The 21,723-nt window shown below is 35.9% G+C and overlaps 1 protein-coding gene across 1 annotated transcript in view; it reads left to right on the forward strand.

Annotated features, from left to right (window-relative positions):
- IPO8 (importin 8) overlaps positions 1–21,723 on the forward strand; it is a 73,254-nt gene that overhangs the window by 39,348 nt on the left and 12,183 nt on the right. Inside the window, exons 18-21 of the mRNA XM_019961392.2 lie at positions 1,082–1,207; positions 1,875–1,972; positions 3,397–3,492; positions 19,321–19,541. Coding sequence (XP_019816951.1) covers positions 1,082–1,207; positions 1,875–1,972; positions 3,397–3,492; positions 19,321–19,541 — 541 coding nt within the window. The remainder of the gene's footprint in view (positions 1–1,081; positions 1,208–1,874; positions 1,973–3,396; positions 3,493–19,320; positions 19,542–21,723) is intronic.

Genomic DNA, 21,723 nt, shown 5'->3' on the forward strand with positions numbered 1-21,723 from the left:
CTTGAGCATCTCGAGTGGCCTGGTAAATAAAGTACACAGGCTGTAGCCATCAAGAGCATGAAAGGAAATACTGGGCCTCTTTTCTTTCTTTTAGGCTTCATGTTAGGAAGAGGCATTTGCTTTCCTGAACAGGACTTTCAGAAATTCTTTATTCAGGCCATTGGTTGTATTTCTAATGATTGTCTTTCCTAAATTATTTCCCAATATCTATGATTTCCATCTAATTTTGCTTTTGGTAAGGCAAATATCTGTATTGCTAGCTTTTAAATATATTAAAATTTGAATAAGATTACAGAAAAAAATTTTATTCAAGCTTCCAGGGTGAATATTGGTTCCCTTAAATAAGAAGAAGGAAAAAAAAAACCCCAAAACTTTGAAGTTAGACTTTTTTTTTCAGTGACATGGTAGGAAATTTTTGAAATTTTTGTGTTGAGGTTTGTGTTTTCTGATTGTATGTTTAGATATAATTTCCTTCTGAATGAGGGTAAGAATAATAAGTATATGTACAAATGCAAGAATATTCCCTTTGGACTCTTTTAATAGTAAGTATAATTATCTTGAAGTAAGTTGAAAAATATTGTACTAATTTTACAAGCTTTGTAAATTGGCAAAATATATTCTGTATATAGTTTGTAAAAAATACATGCAGCAGACAGATATTTTCACATAGATGAATTAAGTTCTCTGAAGAACATTAATTGTTTGTAAATTTAAAATCCTGTGCATGAGACACATACAATAATTGTTCCTTCTTGTATCCATTTCTGATATAGTTTTATATATAAACTTTATTTTCTATATTACAAAACACAAAAAATATAACTTTTCAGTATTACAAGTAAGTTTAGTAAAAGCAAATCTTTGCCATATCTTATTGAGTAGGGGGCAGATCTTCGTGAGAAATGGAAGATGGCAAATATTAATAGAGATAGCAAGAGATGGGAGCTGAGAAACAGATGTTCAAAAGTATGTTAGATATAAGATATGTGTGAGTATATAGCCTAAATCCTCTTCTGTGTGGTCTTTGTGTTTAATTTTTGCTATTTCCTAGGATTCTAACTGGAGATTCTCTTCTTTCTAGAATTCTATGAAGAAATTCTTTCACTGGCTTACAGTTTAACTTGCCATGGTATTTCTCCTCAAATGTGGCAGCTTCTAGGTATCTTATATGAGGTTTTTCAGCAGGATTGTTTTGAATATTTTACAGGTATGACTTTGACCATGTAACATTTTTGCTGTTCTGTGTCTAGATAGGTATTATTTCCTCTGACACTTAACATAAAGACATATGATTCCAGTACTAATCAGAAAATAATTGTTCTTCCTTTCCTGTTGACTGGTGCTATTGTAGGACTATTTTTTAGCCCTAGGAATAGAGGTCATGGTAGGAAGGCTATATTTCCTACTGAATCTTACTTAAATTACTTTGCAGTCAGAGTATATATCCATATATTAATTAATATTTTCTGAATGTCAGCTATATTCCAAGCAATGTTCTAAGCTCAGCAGTACATCAGAGAACAAAATAGACAGCCCTTGCCCTTTTGACACCTCCATTCTAGTATGGGGTGGGATAGGCTAGGAAACACACAGACAAATAAGCAAATAGAGTGTGTCAGATGGTAATGAGTGCTATGGGGAAAAAGAAGAAAATTCATAACAATCACTACAGTAAATGATGAGAATTTTAATCTTTCTGATCCACATTTCCCTCATCAATAAATAGGGCAGGTGTACCATTTTAGTTTCTCGCATTTTGTGGTTGCAAGGGAAGATAGTAATGTGTGTGTGCTATAAAAATGTGCTTACAGTGGTAATAATTGGTTTCTGCTTCTGTTGCTCAAATCTCATTGAGCGTTTGAATTTTTTTCCAGACATGATGCCTCTTCTGCATAATTATGTGACAATAGATACAAATACTTTACTGTCAAATCCAAAGCATTTAGAAATACTTTTTACAATGTGTAGAAAGGTAAGCATGTCCTAATCAATTTGTCATAATGATTCTTACTAATGTTTACTGACTAGTGTTGTATTTCACTTTAGGTACTCTCTCAATTTATTTTTTATATATTTAGTTGTATATTGCTCTTATGAACATATATTTGTCATTTTGTGTTTTCAAATGGAGTTTGGAATTATATTCTGAAAATTTCATATTGTGTGTTATACTTAATGTTTGCTACTTCTGTAGCTGTGTACTTCACAATGCTTAGGTAAATAATTTTCCATGTAGTTTTTCTTTCAAAAATATAGACTTACTACTTGATTAAAGAAGAGTGCTAGGAAAATACCACACTTTGTGAATTATGATTTTTCTTTTAATTGAATGTATATATTGGAAAACACTAGGTATAGGTAATTTGAACATAAACAAGACACAAAATATTGGAATAGTTGGAAAGATAGCATCATTTAACTCAATACAGGGTAGTTTGTAAGCCAGGTAATGACTACTGTTGTATTTATGTACAAGCATGATTGTCTACTACGTTATCTTTGTCACAAATGCCCCCTTGGTTATATCTAGGAGTGACTCATGACTAATGCTTTCCTCCTCTTTTAGGTGAATATGTGTATATTCACAAATATAAAACTGTATTACATAGAGATGGCAGATTTTAGAAAGCTCAAATAGCCAGAAACCTAAGTTTGGCTTTGGAGTTGTTAGTAAGATAGCTAGTGTACAGCCTGTTTTCCTTCCTAGGAGAGAGATGTACCAGGCTCTGTTAAAGAGTGCTGAACTCATATTCAGTTTATCTAATTTAGGTCTCAGTTCAGTATGAACATGTGCTTTCTATAATTGTTCATTCAGTGAAAATACAGAATTGTCATTAGGGGAACAGTCTGGTAAGCTTTGTTATATTCATCTTGTGTAATACTGTTTAGTCCTAAATGGTTTAATATCTTCAGAAAGTACTTCGAGTTATAAAGTCCATGTGAGGAAATTAAATGGTATGTAATATTATATTTATGGTTTCATTATGAAAAACTGGGTGGATATAGACAGGATTCAAAAAGAACAGAAAAATACGAAAAATACAGGGTTTGTTTCATTGTTTAAGAAGGTTTTCGTTTTTTTTTTAAATTTCATTGTATCATTTTATTGTTTTTGGTGCCTTACTTAAAGAGAAGCTTTTTTGTATAGACAGGTAACAGCCTACTTTTTAATCCAGAGTTAAATAAAGTGAATCATTACTCATATAAGGAATTAGAGTAGATAAAAAAGATAGATGGACTTCATTTTGAACGTCTTTTTTTTGGTTTGGCAAGGTAAACTCATGATGCAAACACCATGATTCTAATGGCTGTTTTTTACCTGATACTTACTTTATGTAAACTTGATTAAGGTTTTACAATGCTGTTCACTGCTGAGTGAAATTTTAATTACTGCAGGTACTATGTGGAGATGCAGGAGAAGATGCAGAATGTCATGCAGCCAAACTTCTTGAAGTCATCATTCTTCAGTGCAAAGGAAGGGGAATTGATCAGGTAATATATGTATAGAAAACATCCTACTTGATGTTTAAAATTTTAAATTTACAATGCCTGCTTGACATTTTGTTTATATTATGATGAAAAATTATAAAGATAGCCTATAGTTTGTATTTACTGGTACAAATCTTATAACAAAAATACCCATGCAATTTGGAAATTGTTCCTTGCATTCTAGATACACCGAAAAATATGTAATAACTTAAGAGACTAACAAGTAAATCATGAAGGAGATAAATGTACAAATGCTGCTCAGTTTGATTCCCAGAGATTTGCTTTTTTCCTTTGTTTTTGTGTATGCTATTGAAATATTCCCAGATATCTTTTTCAACCAGAAATGAAGGTGCAAAAAGGAAAAAGTTTTTCTCTATTGATATAAAAATATATATTTTTAATAAGATTAATTCAGTTTTTGATACAACTGTGGTATGATATTCAGTTACTGAGAAAAATGTTCAAGTATAAGTGTAGAGTTTTTTTTTCCAATTCTGTAATATTTACTCCATGTATTTTTGTATAACAGCTTTATTGAGATATAATTTATATACCATCCAGTCAGTCATTTAGAGTTTATGCTTCACTGGTTTTTAATATAGTCACCAAATTGTACAACTATTATCACCGTCAGTTTTCAGAATATTTCGTCACTACCCCTGAGAAAACTCTGTGCCCTTTAGTAGTTATTTCTCATTTCACCTAAATGACCCTCAACCCTAGGCAACCATTATTCTACTTTCTTTTAATTGATAATTCTGTATTTCTTTTAATTGATAAATATTTCATCATACGATTGTATCACATTTATTTTAGCTAATTGTCAATTGATGGACATTTTTCTTATTTACACATTTTGGCTATTGTGAACAATGTTGACATGAACATTTGTATGCTGATTTTTGTGTGGACATGTCTTCGTTTCTCTTGGTATATATGTTTATATATGTATATATATAGGAGTGGTAATTCTGTGTTTAACCATTTGAGGAACTGCCAAACTTTTCCAAAGTAGCTGCACCATTTCCTGTTCCTACCAGTAGTGAATGAGAGTTCTAATTTCTCCATATCTTCACTAACACTTGGTTGGTCTTTTTGTTATGGCCATCCTAGTAGTGATATTTCATGGTTTTGGTTTGCATTTTCCCAGATGGCTTATGATAGTGAGCATCTTTTCATGTGGCTGTTTGTATTTTTTTGAAGAATGTTTATTCGGATTTTTTGGCCTATTTTTGATTAGTTTATTTGTTTTTGAGTTCTAGGGATTCTTTGTATATATTCTAAACTCAAGTTCCTTATCAGATATGTACTTTGTAAAAATTTCCTCCCAATTTTTGTGTTATCACTTTCTTGATGTCCTTTGAAGCACAGGAAAGTTAATTTTGATGATGTCTAATTTATTTTTTTGTTGTTGTTGTGGGTGTCATCATATTTAAGAAATCATTGCTAAATTCAAATTTACAAAACATTTCCATTTTCTTCTAAGAGACTTATGGTCTTAGCTCTAATATTTAAGTCTTTAATTCATTTTGAGTTAATTTTTGTAGATGGTGTGAGGAAAAGGTACAAAGTCATCATTTTACATGTAGATGTCAAGGTGTCTAGGAGCACTATTTGTTGAAAAACTGTTCTTTCCCTGTTGAAATGTCCTGGCACACTTGTCAGATCTATTCACTATAAATGGGAGGATGTATTTGTGGACTTTAATTCAGTTTTGATGAATTTTTTTGTCCTTAATCCAGGATTGCACTATTACTGTAGCTTTGTAGTAAGTTTTGGAAATTAGGAAGTTTAAGTCCTCCGGTTTTCCTGTATAAGATTCTTTTAGCTAATCTGGACCCTTGAATTTCCATATGAATTTTAGGACTGACTTGTCAGTTTAAGGAAAGAAGACAGCTGGAATTGTGATAAGGCATTGTGCTAAATCTTTAGATCACTTTGGGGAGTATTGTCACTTTGAGAATACTTCAATCCCTGAACATAGGATGTCTTTCCTTTTCCTTGTATTTAGGTTATCTTTAGTTTTTTTCAAAAATGTTTTGTAGTTTTCAAGTACATTTCTTTTGTTAAAATCTTCCTAAAATATTTTATCCTTTCTAATGCTGTTGTAAATGGTATTATTTTCTTAATTTTATTTTCAAGTTGTTTATTGCCTGTGTTTAGAAATACATATTTTGGTATATTTATCTTGTTTCTTGCAACTTTGCCAAAGTTGTTTATTAGTTTTAATAGAGTTTCAGAGAATTTCTTTGGATTTTCTGTATACAAGGTCATCTCATCTGCAGATAGAGTTTTCAAACCTGGGTGCTTTTTTTTTTTACTTTTCTTGCCTAGTTGCCTTGGCTAGAACCTTCAGTGCAAGGGTGATTGGTATGGTGACACCTTGTCTTGTTCTTAATCTTAGGTAGGGAAGCATTCCTTTCACCATTAAGTCTAGTGTTAGCTGTGGGTTTTTCATAGCTGTCTTTTATCAGATTGAGTGCGTTCCTGTTTACTCCTTTCTATTTTATTTATTTATTTCTATTTTATTTATTTTATTTTATTTATTTATTTATTTATTCTATTTTATTTATTTTATTTATTTATTTCTATTTTATCCTTTCTAATGCTGTTGTAAATGGTATTATTTTCTTAATTTTATTTTCAAGTTGTTTATTGCCTGTGTTTAGAAATACATATTTTGGTATATTTATCTTGTTTCTTGCAACTTTGCCAAAGTTGTTTATTAGTTTTAATAGAGTTTCAGAGAATTTCTTTGGATTTTCTGTATACAAGGTCATCTCATCTGCAGATAGAGCTTTCAAACCTGGGTGCTTTTTTTTTTTACTTTTCTTGCCTAGTTGCCTTGGCTAGAACCTTCAGTGCAAGGGTGATTGGTATGGTGACACCTTGTCTTGTTCTTAATCTTAGGTAGGGAAGCATTCCTTTCACCATTAAGTCTAGTGTTAGCTGTGGGTTTTTCCATAGCTGTCTTTTATCAGATTGAGTGCGTTCCTGTTTACTCCTGGATTGTTGAGTGTTTCAATCATGAAGGAGTGTCAGATGCTTTTTTGCCTCTCTGGAGATGATCATATGGTTTTTGTTCTTTTAATATGGTGGATTTGTTGATTTTCACATGTTAAATCAACATTGAATTCCTGGTGTAAATCCTACTTGATCATGGAATATGATCCTTTTTATATATTTCTAGATTCAGTTAGATGGCATTTTTTATAACTTTTTGTGTCTATATTTATAGGAGATATTGATCTGTAATTTTTTTTCTTGTGATATCTTTGGATTTGGAATCAGTGTTATGCTGGCCTCGTGGAATGAGTTGGGAAGGGCTCCCTCCTCTTCTATTTTTTGGAAGAATTTATGAAGGTTGGTGTTTTTTAAATGTTAGAATATAGCAGTGAAGCCATCTTTGCCTGAGGTTATTTTGTGGGTAGTTTTAAAATTACCAGTTCAATCTCTTAATTGTTATAGGTCTACTTGTATTTCTATTTTTTTTTGAGTTAATATGGGAGTTTGCATCTTTCTTAGAAGTTGTCCATTTCATCTAATTAGTTGGCATGCAGTTCATAATATTTTGTTATCTTTTTGTAATGACCTTGTTTGTTTTTGATTTTAGTAATTATCATCTTCTCTTTCTTTCTCTTTTTTCCCCTTTTGTTATTTCAAGTAAAAATTTGTCAATTTTGTTCATTTTTTCAATGAACCAATTTATGATTTTTCTCTCTCTTGTTTTTCTGTTTGCTATTTCATTAGTTTTTGCTTTAATCCTCATAATTTAGTCTTTTCTACTTTCTTTGAGTTTAGCTTGCTCTTCTTTTCCCAGAGTCTTGAGGTGGAAATTTAGGTTATTAGATTGAGATCTTTCTTGCTTTTTATTATAGAGATTGATAGCTATAAATTTCCTTCTAACTGCTGCTTTAACTACATTAATAAGTTTTGGTATATGTTCATATTCATTCATCTCAAAATATGTTCTTATTTCCACCTTAGATAATGCTGATACAGAGATGTGTCTTGAGGTAGAAAGAAGGGATGTCAAAACTTAAGTCCAATGGCTTTATCTTCTTAGTTAGAATTGTTAAGAAATGAAGAAAGTTGAAATTTCAGTTTGGAGAAGTCTAGTAAGTCTAGTAAAGAAAAATTGAGTAAAGGAATTGCTTTTAGTTGGATAGACTGATTTGAAGTTAGCAAATAAGAATTTCAGGTGTAATACTGTGGATTTCTACTTCTAAAACTGGATTGTCAGAGGGATTGAAAAGTTGGTATCCAAGCATTTCTACGTCAGAAAGTTGAGTTAGCTTACTTTCTAATCTTAGTGAGGTTAGCACTACTGTGCTGAAAGATTATAACACCTTGGAATTAAATTCCTCAGTATTTCCTATAAATTGGTAGTTATATCTAGATATTTTGGTAAGATTTATTTGTGATTTTTTTGGCAAGAATGCTTCATAGGTGGTGGTGTGTGTTCCTACCAGGAGGCACAGATGTCTGGTTGTTTCTCATCTTATGATCTTAGTGCTGATGGTGATGATATTTTAATTCTGTCATTCTTTCTTCATTTATGAGTAGAAATATTTCTATGAAGAAAAGTGTTTTCTCATCAATTTATTAGGTTCCTCTGAGGAACAGTTTGAGTATTTCTCTTTATTTATCATGACTGAGGCAATAAATTTGTTTCCTAGCATCTTCCAAAGATGACCAGTGAGATGTTTTGGGTTTTTTTGTTTTTGGATTTTAGTATTACTTGAACTTACAGATTCACATTTATTTGATGTGTTTCATTTAAATCTGTAACTTCAAATAATACTAAAATAATACTTCAGAATGTTTCAGGCACACAGAGTTCTTTCAGCCTTGGCTACTGGGAGCTTCTTGAGTTTGCCATATGAGTGCTTTTGACCTGACTCTAGTAGTGTTTGGGAATTTTCTGCTATCTGGTGTGACTAGATGCTCCAGGTTCATCTTGTACATTTCCTGCCCTACCCTGGGATATGGTATTCCAGGACTATAAGCAGAAGGGATAGCCTCTGCTATTGAGTTGGTCATTATTTCCAGAAAAGAGAACCAGGAAATACATGCTATATTATTTTAAGACTAATGCATTATTAGAAGACATGGATATTTCCAGTTCAAATTCAAGACTACATTATTTTTATTTAACCAAATTGATCCTAATCAATATCCCCTAAACCCAGAATCCTTGTTTTCATCATAATTACTCATTTACTTTATCCCACTAATATGTATTAATATATAGAGTCTCATAAAGGATTAATCTCTGAAATATACAAGCAGTTCATGCAGCTTAATATCAGAAAAACAAACAACCCAATCAAAAGAGCCATTTCCTTCTCCAAAAAAAAAAAAAAAAAAAATGGGAAGAAGACCTAAATAGACATTCTCCAAAGAAGATATACAGATGGCAAATAGACACATGAAAAAATGCTCAACATTGCTTATTTTTAGAGAAATGCAAATTAAAACTGCAATGAGATATCACCTCACACCAGTTGGAATGGCTATCATCAAAGAATCTACAAACTGTGAATGCTGGAGACAATGTGGAGAAAAGGGAACCCTTTTGCACAGTTGGTAGAAATGTAAATTGATGCAGCCACTATGGAGAGTATGGAAACTTCTTAAAAAACTGGGAGTAAAATTGCCATATGACCAGCATCCCACTACTAGACATACCCTGTGAAAACCACAATTCTAAAAGATGTGTGTTCCACAGTGTTCACAGCAGCACTATTTACAATAGCCAGGACATCAAAGCAACCTAGATGTCCATCATGGATAAAGATGAATGGATAAAGAAGTTGTGGTACATATATATGATGGACTCTTTCTCAGCCACAAAAAGGAACAAATTTGAGGCAATTCTAGTGTGGTAGATGAACCTAGAGCCTGTTATACAGAGTGAAGTAAGTCAGGAAGAGAAAAGCAAATTGAATATTAATAGATATATATGGAATATAGAAAGATGTATTGATGAGACTGTTTGCAGGGCAGCAGTAGAGACACAGACATAGAGAACAGACTTGTGGACACAGTGGGGGAAGTACAGGGTGGGATGAATTGAGAGGTAGTATGGAAACATACATATTACCATATGTAAAATAGATGGCAAATGGGAAGTTGCTGTGTAACACAGGGAGCTCATCCTGGTACTCTGACAATCTAGAGGGATTGGATAGATGGGAGATGGGAGGGAGGTTCAGAAGGGAGGGAACAATGTATACCTGTGGCTGATTCATGTTGATGTATGGCAGAAACCAACACAACATCATAAAGTAATCATTCTCCAGTTAAAAATAATAATAGGGGGGAGGAGCCAAGATGGCGGAGGAGTAGGACAGGGAGAACACTTTCTCCCCCACAAATTCATCAAAAGAGCATTTAAACGTCAAGTAAATTCCACAAAACAACTTCTGAATGCCGGCAGAGGACATCAGGCACCCAGAAAAGCAATCCAACTCTTCGAAAGGAGGTAGGAAAAAATATAAAAGACAAAAAAAGAGACAAAAGAGGGAGGGACGGAGTTCCGTCCCGGGAAGGGAGTCTTAAAAAGAGAGAAGTTTCCAAACACCAGGAAACCTTCTCATTGCCGAATCTGTGCCGAGCTTTGGAAGCACAGAGGGCAACATAACAGGAAGAAAAAATAAATAAACAATTAAAACTCGAAGATTGCGAGTCCTACGGTAACTCCCCCAGCGGAGAAGCAGCGCAGGCGCCTGCACGCGCCATTAACAAGCGGGGGCTGGGCAGGGAGGCGCAGTGCGGGCTGCATCGCTTAGAGTAAGAATCTGGCCTGAATACCCTGAGCACTATCTGAGCGAAATAATTTGGGCTAGCAAACCAGACTGTGGGATATCTACCACGCGAAAAGCCAGCCCCAACCTAAGACACCGCCAGGCCCGCGCACGGAACAAAGAATTGAACAGAGATAGCCGGCTGCAGACCTTCCCCCTCCGGTGACAGGCAGCCAGAACCGGAAGGGGGCAATCGCAGCCCCAGAGAGATATTATCTATAAATCTGTAAGCAGGCTTCTTTGCTAACTAAAACTTCTTGGGGGTCTGGACGGTTAACATCTGCCTAAGAAGGTGCGCCGATTTTACGCCCAGATAACCGAGTGGCGGGGAGGCGATAAGTCGCAGCATTGGCGCTCGCCACACACCTCATCACCTGAGCTGCTCGGACCTGGGAAGAGCACAATACTCAGGCCCAATTGAGTCTGCGCCTCTGAGGACTACCCGAGTGCCTGAACCTGAGCGGCTTGGACCTGGGAGGTACATGCAACCCAGGGCCAGCCTCGGATTGTTCCCGGCGGAACAACCTAGAGCCCGAGCAGTGTGGGCAGGGAGGCTACACGCGCCGTGAGCGGGGGCAGACCCAGTGTGGCTGAGGCACTGCGAGCGCACGCCAGTGTTATTTGTTTGCAGCATCCCTCCCTCCCTCCCCACAGCGCGACTGAACAAAGAGAAGAAATACAGTTCCACCCATCAGAACACTGACACAAGCTTCCCTAACCAGGAAACCTTGACAAGCCACCTGTACAAACCCACACACAGTGAGGAAAAGCCACAATAAAGAAAACTCCACAAACTGCCAGAATACAGAAAGGACACCCCAAATTCAGCAATTTAAACAAGATGAAGAGACAGAGGAATAGCCAGCAGATAAAGGAACAGGATAAATGCCCACCAAACCAAACAAAAGAGGAAGAGATAGGGAATCTACCTGATAAAGAATTCCGAATACTGATAGTGAAATTGATCCAAAATCTTGAAATTAAAATGGAATCACAGATAAATAGCTTGGAGACAAGGATTGAGAAGATGCAAGAAAGGTTTAACAAGGACCTAGAAGAAATCAAAAAGAGTCAATATATAATGAATAATGCAATAAGTGAAATTAAAAACACTCTGGAGGCAACAAATAGTAGAATAACAGAGGCAGAAGATAGGATTAGTGAATTAGAAGATAGAATGGTAGAAATAAATGAATCAGAGAGGATAAAAGAAAAACGAATTAAAAGAAATGAGGACAATCTCAGAGACCTCCAGGACAATATTAAACGCTACAACATTCGAATCATAGGGGTTCCAGAAGAAGAAGACAAAAAGAAAGACCATGACAAAATACTTGAGGAGATAATAGTTGAAAACTTCCCTAAACTGGGGAAGGAAATAATCACCCAAGTCCAAGAAACCCAGAGAATCCCAAACAGGATAAACCCAAGGAGAAACACCCCAAGACACATATTAATCAAATTAACAAAGATCAAACACAAAGAACAAATATTAAAAGCAGCAAGGGAAAAACAACAAATAACACACAAGGGAATTCCCATAAGGATAACAGCTGATCTTTCAATAGAAACTCTTCAAGCCAGGAGGGAATGGCAAGACATACTTAAAATGATGAAAGAAAATAACCTACAGCCCAGATTATTGTACCCAGCAAGGATTTCATTCAAGTATGAAGGAGAAATCAAAAGCTTCTCAGACAAGCAAAAGCTGAGACAATTCTGCACCACCAAACCAGCTCTACAACAAATACTAAAGGATATTCTCTAGACAGGAAACACAAAAATGGTGTATAAATTCGAACCCCAAACAATAAAGTAAATGGCAACGGGATCATACTTATCAGTAATTACCTTAAACGTAAATGGGTTGAATGCCCCAACCAAAAGACAAAGACTGGCTGAATGGATACAAAAACAAGACCCCTACATATGTTGTCTACAGGAGACCCACCTCAAAACAGGGGACACATACAGACTGAAAGTGAAGGGCTGGAAAAAGATTTTCCATGCAAATAGGGACCAAAAGAAAGCAGGAGTAGCAATACTCATATCAGATAAAATAGACTTTAAAACAAAGGCTGTGAAAAGAGACAAAGAAGGTCACTACATAATGATCAAAGGATCAATCCAAGAAGAAGATATAACAATTATAAATATATATGCACCCAACACAGGAGCACCGCAGTATGTAAGACAAATGCTAACAAGTATGAAAGGAGAAATTAACAATAACACAATAATAGTGGGAGACTTTAATACCCCACTCACACCTATGGATAGATCAACTAAACAGAAAATTAACAAGGAAACACAAACTTTAAACGATACAATAGACCAGTTAGACCTAATTGATATCTATAGGACATTTCATCCCAAAACAATGAATTTCACCTTTTTCTCAAGCGCACATGGAACCTTCTCCAGGATAGATCACATCCTGGGCCATAAAGCTAGCCTTGGTAAATTCAAAAAAATAGAAATCATTCCAAGCATCTTTTCTGACCACAATGCAGTAAGATTAGATCTCAATTACAGGAGAAAAACTATTAAAAATTCCAACATATGGAGGCTGAACAACACGCTGCTGAATAACCAACAAATCACAGAAGAAATCAAAAAAGAAATCAAAATTTGCATAGAAACGAATGAAAATGAAAACACAACAACCCAAAACCTGTGGGACACAGTAAAAGCAGTCCTAAGGGGAAAGTTCATAGCAATACAGGCACACTTCAAGAAACAAGAAAAAAGTCAAATAAATAACCTAACTCTACACCTAAAGCAACTAGAAAAGGAAGAAATGAAGAACCCCAGGGTTAGTAGAAGGAAAGAAATCTTAAAAATTAGAGCAGAAATAAATGCAAAAGAAACAAAAGAGACCATAGCAAAAATCAACAAAGCCAAAAGCTGGTTCTTTGAAAGGATAAATAAAATTGACAAACCATTAGCCAGACTCATCAAGAAACAAAGGGAGAAAAATCAAATCAATAAAATTAGAAATGACAGTGGAGAGATCACAACAGACAACATAGAAATACAAAGGATCATAAGAGACTATTATCAACAATTATATGCCAATAAAATGGACAACGAGGAAGAAATGGACAAATTCTTAGAAAAGTACAACTTTCCAAAACTCGACCAGGAAGAAATAGAAAACCTTAACAGACCCATCACAAGCACGGAAATTGTAATCAAAAATCTTCCAGCAAACAAAAGCCCAGGTCCAGATGGCTTCACAGCTGAATTCTACCAAAAATTTAGAGAAGAGCTAACACCTATCCTGCTTAAACTCTTCCAGAAAATTGCAGAGGAAGGTAAACTTCCAAACTCATTCTATGAGGCCACCATCACCCTAATACCAAAACCTGACAAAGATGCCACAAAAAAAGAAAACTACAGGCCAATATCACTGATGAACATAGATGCAAAAATCCTTAACAAAATTCTAGCAATCAGAATCCAACAACACATTAAAAAGATCATACACCATGATCAAGTGGGCTTTATCCCAGGGATGCAAGGATTCTTCAATATCCGCAAATCAATCAATGTAATACACCACATTAACAAATTGAAAAACAAAAACCATATGATTATCTCAATAGATGCAGAGAAAGCCTTTGACAAAATTCAACATCCATTTATGATAAAAACTCTCCAGAAAGCAGGAATAGAAGGAACATACCTCAACATTATAAAAGCTATATATGACAAACCCACAGCAAACATTATCCTCAATGGTGAAAAATTGAAAGCATTTCCTCTAAAGTCAGGAACAAGACAAGGGTGCCCACTTTCACCATTACTATTCAACATAGTTTTGGAAGTTTTGGCTACAGCAATCAGAGCAGAAAAAGAAATAAAAGGAATCCAAATTGGAAAAGAAGAAGTAAAACTCTCACTATTTGCAGATGACATGATCCTTTACATAGAAAACCCTAAAGACTCCACCAGAAAATTACTAGAACTAATCAATGATTATAGTAAAGTTGCAGGATATAAAATCAACACACAGAAATCCCTTGCATTCCTATACACTAATAATGAGAAAACAGAAAGAGAAATTAAGGAAACAATTCCATTCACCATTGCAACGAAAGGAATAAAATACTTAGGAATATATCTACCTAAAGAAACTAAAGACCTATATATAGAAAACTATAAATCACTGGTGAAAGAAATCAAAGAGGACACTAATAGATGGAGAAATATACCATGTTCATGGATTGGAAGAATCAATATAGTGAAAATGAGTATACTACCCAAAGCAATTTATAGATTCAATGCAATCCCTATCAAGCTACCAACAGTATTCTTCACAGAGCTAGAACAAATAATTTCACAATTTGTATGGAAATAAAAAAAACCTCGAATAGCCAAAGCGATCTTGAGAAAGAAGAATGGAACTGGAGGAATCAACCTACCTGACTTCAGGCTCTACTACAAAGCCACAGTTATCAAGACAGTATGGTACTGGCACAAAGACAGAAATATTGATCAATGGAACCAAATAGAAAGCCCAGAGATAAATCCACGCACATATGGACACCTTATCTTTGACAAAGGAGGCAAGAATATACAGTGGATTAAAGACAATCTCTTTAACAAGTGGTGCTGGGAAATCTGGTCAACCACTTGTAAAAGAATGAAACTAGAACACTTTCTAACACCATATACAAAAATAAACTCAAAATGGATTAAAGATCTCAACGTAAGACCAGAAACTATAAAACTCCTAGAGGAGAACATAGGCAAAACACTCTCTGACATACATCACAGCAGGATCCTCTATGACCCACCTACCAGAATATTGGAAATAAAAGCAAAAATAAACAAATGGGACCTAATTAAACTTAAAAGCTTCTGCACATCAAAGGAAACTATTAGCAAGGTGAAAAGACAGCCTTCAGAATGGGAGAAAATAATAGCAAATGAAGCAACCGACAAACAACTAATCTCAAAAATATACAAGCAACTCCTACAGCTCAACTCCAGAAAAATAAATGACCCAATCAAAAAATGGGCCAAAGATCTAAATAGACATTTCTCCAAAGAAGACATACAGATGGCTAACAAACACATGAAAAGATGCTCAACATCACTCATTATCAGAGAAATGCAAATCAAAACCACTATGAGGTACCATTTCACACCAGTCAGAATGGCTGCGATCCAAAAGTCTACAAATAATAAATGCTGGAGAGGGTGTGGAGAAAAGGGAACCCTCTTACACTGTTGGTGGGAATGCAAACTAGTACAGCCACTATGGAGAACAGTGTGGAGATTCCTTAAAAAACTGGAAACAGAACTGCCGTACGACCCAGCAATCCCACTGCTGGGCATACACACTGAGGAAACCAGAAGAGAAAGAGACACGTGTACCCCAATGTTCATCGCAGCACTGTTTATAATAGCCAGGACATGGAAGCAACCTAGATGTCCATCAGCAGATGAATGGATAAGAAGGCTGTGGTACATATACACAATGGAGTATTACTCAGCCATTAAAAAGAATACATTTGAATCAGTTCTAATGAGGTGGATGAAACTGGAGCCTATTATACAGAGTGAAGTAAGCCAGAAGGAAAAACATAAATACAGTATACTAACGCATATATATGGAATTTAGAAAGATGGTAACGATAACCCTGTATACGAGACAGCAAAAGAGACACTGATGTATAGAACAGTCTTATGGACTCTGTGGGAGAGGGAGAGGGTGGGAAGATTTGGGAGAATGGCATTGAAACATGTGAAATGTCATGTATGAAACGAGATGCCAGTCCAGGTTCAGTGCACGATGCTGGATGCTTGGGGCTGGTGCGCTGGGATGGCCCAGGGGGATGGTATGGGGAGGGGGGAGGGAGGAGGGTTCAGGATGGGGAGCACATGTATACCTGAAATTAAAAAAAAAAAAAAATTAAAAAAAAATTAAAAAAAAAAAATACCATACTCAAAATGCTAACAAATTTGAGGCCACTCTGTATAATAAGCTAGGATTTAGTAAAATGTCTTTGAGGATACAAACTTAATTTTTTAAATTGAGCATATTTTAGGCAAATTACCTGGATGTCATTTCTGTTTCCACCGTAACTTAGACATTAAATATATGCAAAGCACAGGGATATACGCAAGTCCCATTCTTATTTGGGGAAGGTAAATCATGTAAAGTGTCTTTTAAGAAAATCGTGTCTATTTTCTGTGCTCCCCTCTTTCTTTGCGCTCCTCTACAGCCTTCTCCTTGGTTCGTTTATGTTTCCCCCTTTACACACCTGGCATTCTTTCCTTAGCCCATTCCTTGTTAAAATCCATCAGGCTTTCAACACTTCTCTGCTCAGAAAAACTGTTTCCAAGGATTCTCTGAAAAAAAAAAAAATAATAATAATAAAAAGTATATACACAGTGTCAGTGTAAAGTTATACCAGCATTGTCACAAACATGTGATTACATTGTCTTAAACATGTGTGTTTAAGATTTTTTAGTAGCTCTTTTTGTCTCAAGGGTATATTCTAGGAATATTTATAGCCAAACATGTCAAGTCACAAATTTTAAAGTAATTTAGAATAATCCCTGTTTGATTATTCATTTTATTTTAACTCCTAGGGATTGCTTAAATTTTTTTATGAATAAATAAAATATATGCATAGTCTAAAGTCTGGTTTATAAAAAACAATGTATATTCAATGTATATTCAGAAAAATCTAGCTTCCATCCCTGTCCACTCTACCATTACTGTCTTTCCCTATTTCCATCTCCCCCAACCCCAGTTTTAGTTCATACTTTCATTAAAAAAAATAAGCAAATAGTTAACATTCGTTATCTCCTCACCTTCTTAAGTAGTAGTGTTGTTGTTCTCTCGCTAAGTTGTGTCCAGCTCTTTGTGACCCCATGGACTGCAGCATGCCAGTCTTCCTTGTTCTTCAGTATCTCCTGGGGTTTGCTTAAACTCATGTCTATTGAATTGGTGATGCCAACCAATGGTCTCATCCTCTGTCTCCCCCTTCTCCTCCTGCCTTCAATCTTTCCCATCATCGAGGTCTTTTCCAATGAGTCTGCTCATTACATCAAGTGGCTAAAGTATTGGAGCTTCAACTTGAGTATCAGTCCTTCCAGTGAATATTCAGGACGGATTTCCTTTAGAATTGACTGGTTTGATCTCCTTGCTGTCCAAGGGACTCTCAAGAGTCTTCTCCAGCTCCACAGTTTGAAAGCATCAATTCTTCAGCACTTAGCTTTCTTTATGGACCAACTCTCACATCTGTACATGACTACTAGAAAAATATAGCTTTGACTATGTGGGCCTTTGTTGGCAAAGTGATATCTCTAGTTTTTAATACACTATCTAGGTTTGTCATGGGCTTCCCTCGTGACTCAGATGGTAAAGCGTCTGCCTGCAATGCGGGAGACCCGGGTTTGATCCCTGGGTCGGGAAGATCCCCTGGAGAAGGAAATGGCAATCCACTCTAGCACTCTTGCCTGGAAAATCCCATGGATGGAGGAGCCTGATAGGCTTTTTTCCCAAGAAGGAAGCGTCTTAATAATTTCGTGGCCTCAGTCACTGTCCGCAGTGATTTTATAACCCAAGAAAATAAAATCTGTCACTGTTTCCACTTTTTTCCCATCTGTTTGCCAGGAAGTGATGGGACTGCATTCCATGATCTTAGTTTTTTGAATGTTGGGTTTTAAGCCAGCTCTTTTACTCACCTCTTTCACCCTGATCAAGAGGCTCTTTAGTTCTTCTTCACTTTCTAATATTAGAGTGGTATCATCTGCATAGCTGAGGTTGTTGATATTTATCCTGGCAATCTTGATTCTAGCTTGTGAGTCATTCAGCTCAGCATTTTGCTTGATGTAACCCAGATAGCATATTAGAAAGCAGAGAGATCACTTTGCCGACAAAGGTCCATATAGTCAAAGCTTGGTTTTTCCAGTCATGTACAGATGTGAGAGTTGGCCCATAAAGAAGATTGAGTGCTAAAGAATTGATGCTTTTGATTTGTGCTGAAGAAGACTCTTGAGGGTGCCTTGGAAAGCACAATCAAATCAGTCAGTCCTAAAGGAAATCAACCCTGAATATTCAACTGGAAGGACTGATGCTTAAGCTGAAGCTACAATATTTTTGCCACCTGATGCAAAGAGCTGACTCATTGGAAAAGACCCTGATGCTGGGAAACATTGAGAGCAGAAATAAAAGGGAGTGACAGGATGAGATGGTTGGATGGCATCATTAACTCAATGGACATGAGTTCGAGCAAACTCTGGGTGATAGTGAAGGACAGGGAAACCTGGGGTGTTGCAGTCCATGCAATTGCAAAGAGTCAGACACACCTTAGTGGCTGAACAACAGCAAACCATGTTATATGTTATATCCCTGTGACTTTTTTGGGAATTTTTTTTCCTCAAGAGAAATTCTGATCACATCATGCTTATTCTAAGTCTCTCTCTTTTTTTTTTTTTGCACTTGATTCTTAAGCAATGCAGGAGTTAGAGGTGCTCACCTTCTGTGCAGTTAGAAATCCGTGTATAACTTCTAGTTGGCCCTCTGTATACATGATTTCTCCCTATCTGAATTTAATTAACCATGGATAGTGTAGAACTGTAGTATTAATTGTTGAAAAAATCTGCATTTAAATGGATCCATATAGTTCAAACCCATTTTGTTCAAGGGTCAAGTGTATTTCCAATTTGATTTATCAAAGAAAAACTCCATCCTAGTCATTTTAACTTAAACATGGAAATGACTGAGTCTACATTTGGATTATTGCAGTTTTTTGATTGTGTATTCTTGTAGGACAACCTTCATCTAACTGTAATCTTCAGTTAAAAGGAAAGGAGACATTTTGGTACTGCTCTAGGACCTTTTTTGGTCATTTAATCTCTCTGAGTTTAATAATTCTGAAAATGATTTAAACTAGCAAGTTCTATTGTCTTTAAGAGTATCTTATTTAATGATTACACTTTACCAGCATTCAGCTTTCTGTAAAAGTTACTTGATTTCTCTTTTTCTTTTTTCTTCTAGTGCATTCCACTCTTCGTTCAACTTGTTTTGGAGAGATTAACCCGAGGGGTCAAAACTAGTGAGCTTCGTACTATGTGTCTTCAGGTTGCAATTGCTGCCTTGTACTACAACCCTGATTTGCTGCTACATACTTTAGAACGAATTCAGTTGCCTCACAACCCTGGACCTGTAACTGTACAATTTATAAATCAGTGGATGAATGATACAGATTGTTTTCTTGGGTCTGTGTCTTTTTGATTTTACACTGCATTTCTGTTGTTGGAAAGGTGACTTGTAATATGCATGTATAATAGCATATTGAAAGATAGTTTTTATATCTTAAGAATTTTTTATTGTGTTGTTAACATAATATTTAATTTTTAGAGAATTAAGAATGTGTTTCAGGAGTATAATCTAGTGGAAAAGAACACAGACTCTGAAAATTAGATTTATTACCCTTCTTCACTTGTTTTTGACTTACGTGTATTGTTATATGTCTTGGCAATAAGAATTAAGTGTCTACTTGGGTTCCTTGACTTTAAGTGTCTCTGGGTAACAACATTCTAAATGGAGTCATGTTTCTAAGGAAAGTACTAGTCTGGTAAAAATATGAAAACCTCAAGGAAGCCTGTTCTCAAATGTGAAATCAGAGGATTGTTAGCTATAGTCCAGGTCCTATCCTGGTAGGAGAGTTCAGCTTTGTGTGAAGCACTTTCCTAGCTTTCCAACGTAGGAAAAGTGAGATCCTAAGTCATAGTTATATACCCACCTCAGGTGACCCCACACATATAAGTGACCCTGTTGTGTTAGAATTTGAGAGACTGCTGATTAATTTAGAAATAACTAGTGTTCTTTTTACGTCTTGTAAGATATCATTTAGAAAAATTTACTGAGGGGGAAATAATTCCAGCAGGAGTAGTTAGAATATTACCAAGTGATGGGGAGATGGTGGAGGCCTGAATTAGGATGGTGGAAAAGGAATAGGGAAACATACTTAAAAGCTGCTATGTGTATTCTAATTTTTCTACATATAGGAGACTAGAATTTGTCCCGGATTTAGATTTCTTACTAATACTTTGAAAGGAAGAGCATACTTTAGAAAGAAATTGTACTTAGTTATATCTGACAAAGGTTTACAGAGTAGAGATTTAGTCATTCACAGTTATATAGTTGTTGCTTAGTCACTTAGTCATGTCCAACTCTTCTGCCACCCCATGGACTATAGTCTGCCAGGCTCCTCTGTCCCTGGGATTTCCCAGACAAGAATATTGAAGTGGGTTGCCATTTCCTTCTCCAGGGGATCTTCCTGACCTAGGGATTGAACCCACTTCTCCTGCATTGGCAGGCAGATTCTGTACCACTGAGCCACCAAGGAAGCCCAGTTACACAGTTAGTAGCATCTATAAGCAATTTCCCAAAAATAGAAGGTGTCTCAGCAATTATATAGATTGGGCATGTGTGGATTGTGCTCCCTTGGATTCTTCAGAGCCCCACTCAGTAATCGTCTTTTGTACTGTAATCCATTTGACCCTTGGTGTACACTACTAGGTAGAGCTGCATTAATGAGAAAGTCATCAGGCCAAGCACAGCACCTGTTACAGTATACTGCTTTGGCATTGGTAACTGGAATCAAGCAATGGAAATAATGAAGAATAACAGAAGCTATATTTGTTGTTAGGTTTGTTGTATATTGAGGAGCGCATGGTGTATATTGGGGCTTTCTTGGTGGCTCAGACAGTAAAGAATCTGCCTGCAATGTGGGAGACTGGCATTTGATCCCTGGGTCAGGAAGATCCCCTGGAAAAGGGAATGGCTACCCACTCCAGTATTCTTGCCTGGAGAATCCCATGAACAGAGTAGCCTAGTGGGCTACAGTCCATGGGGTCTCAAAGAGTTGGACATGTTTGAGTGACCTAACACTTCACTTTTTTTGTTGTATATTTAATTTTGAATTACTGCCAGTAAATTTTTTTATTCATGTCTCTGTGAATGTTACACTAATACAGTAACCTTTTCATTCTTAATATTTTTAGTTTTAAACAATTTAGAAGCATTCATGTAAAAATCTTTGTAATGTATATTGTGTATTTGCTAAATCACTTCAGTTATGTCTGACTCTGTGCGACCCTATGGACTGTAGCCTGCTAGGCTCCTCTGTTCATTGGATTCTCCAGGCAAGAATACTGGAAGGGGTTTCCATCCCCTCCTCCAGGTGATCTTCTGAACCCAGGGACTGAACCTGGGTATCTTATGTCTCCTGCATTGGTAGGTGAGTTCTTTACCACTAGCTCCACCATTGGTCAAACTTTTTTTCCTTCAGAATTAGTTTTCCTTATCTTATTTTATAGCGCAGAACATTTAATAGATTTACTTGCAGCTATTAAGTTCAGCAGGGCTTTCCGGGTGGTGCAGTGGTAAAGAATC

This window comes from Bos indicus, chromosome 5 (assembly GCF_029378745.1).
Source record: "Bos indicus isolate NIAB-ARS_2022 breed Sahiwal x Tharparkar chromosome 5, NIAB-ARS_B.indTharparkar_mat_pri_1.0, whole genome shotgun sequence".
Taxonomy (NCBI): Eukaryota; Metazoa; Chordata; class Mammalia; order Artiodactyla; family Bovidae; genus Bos; species Bos indicus.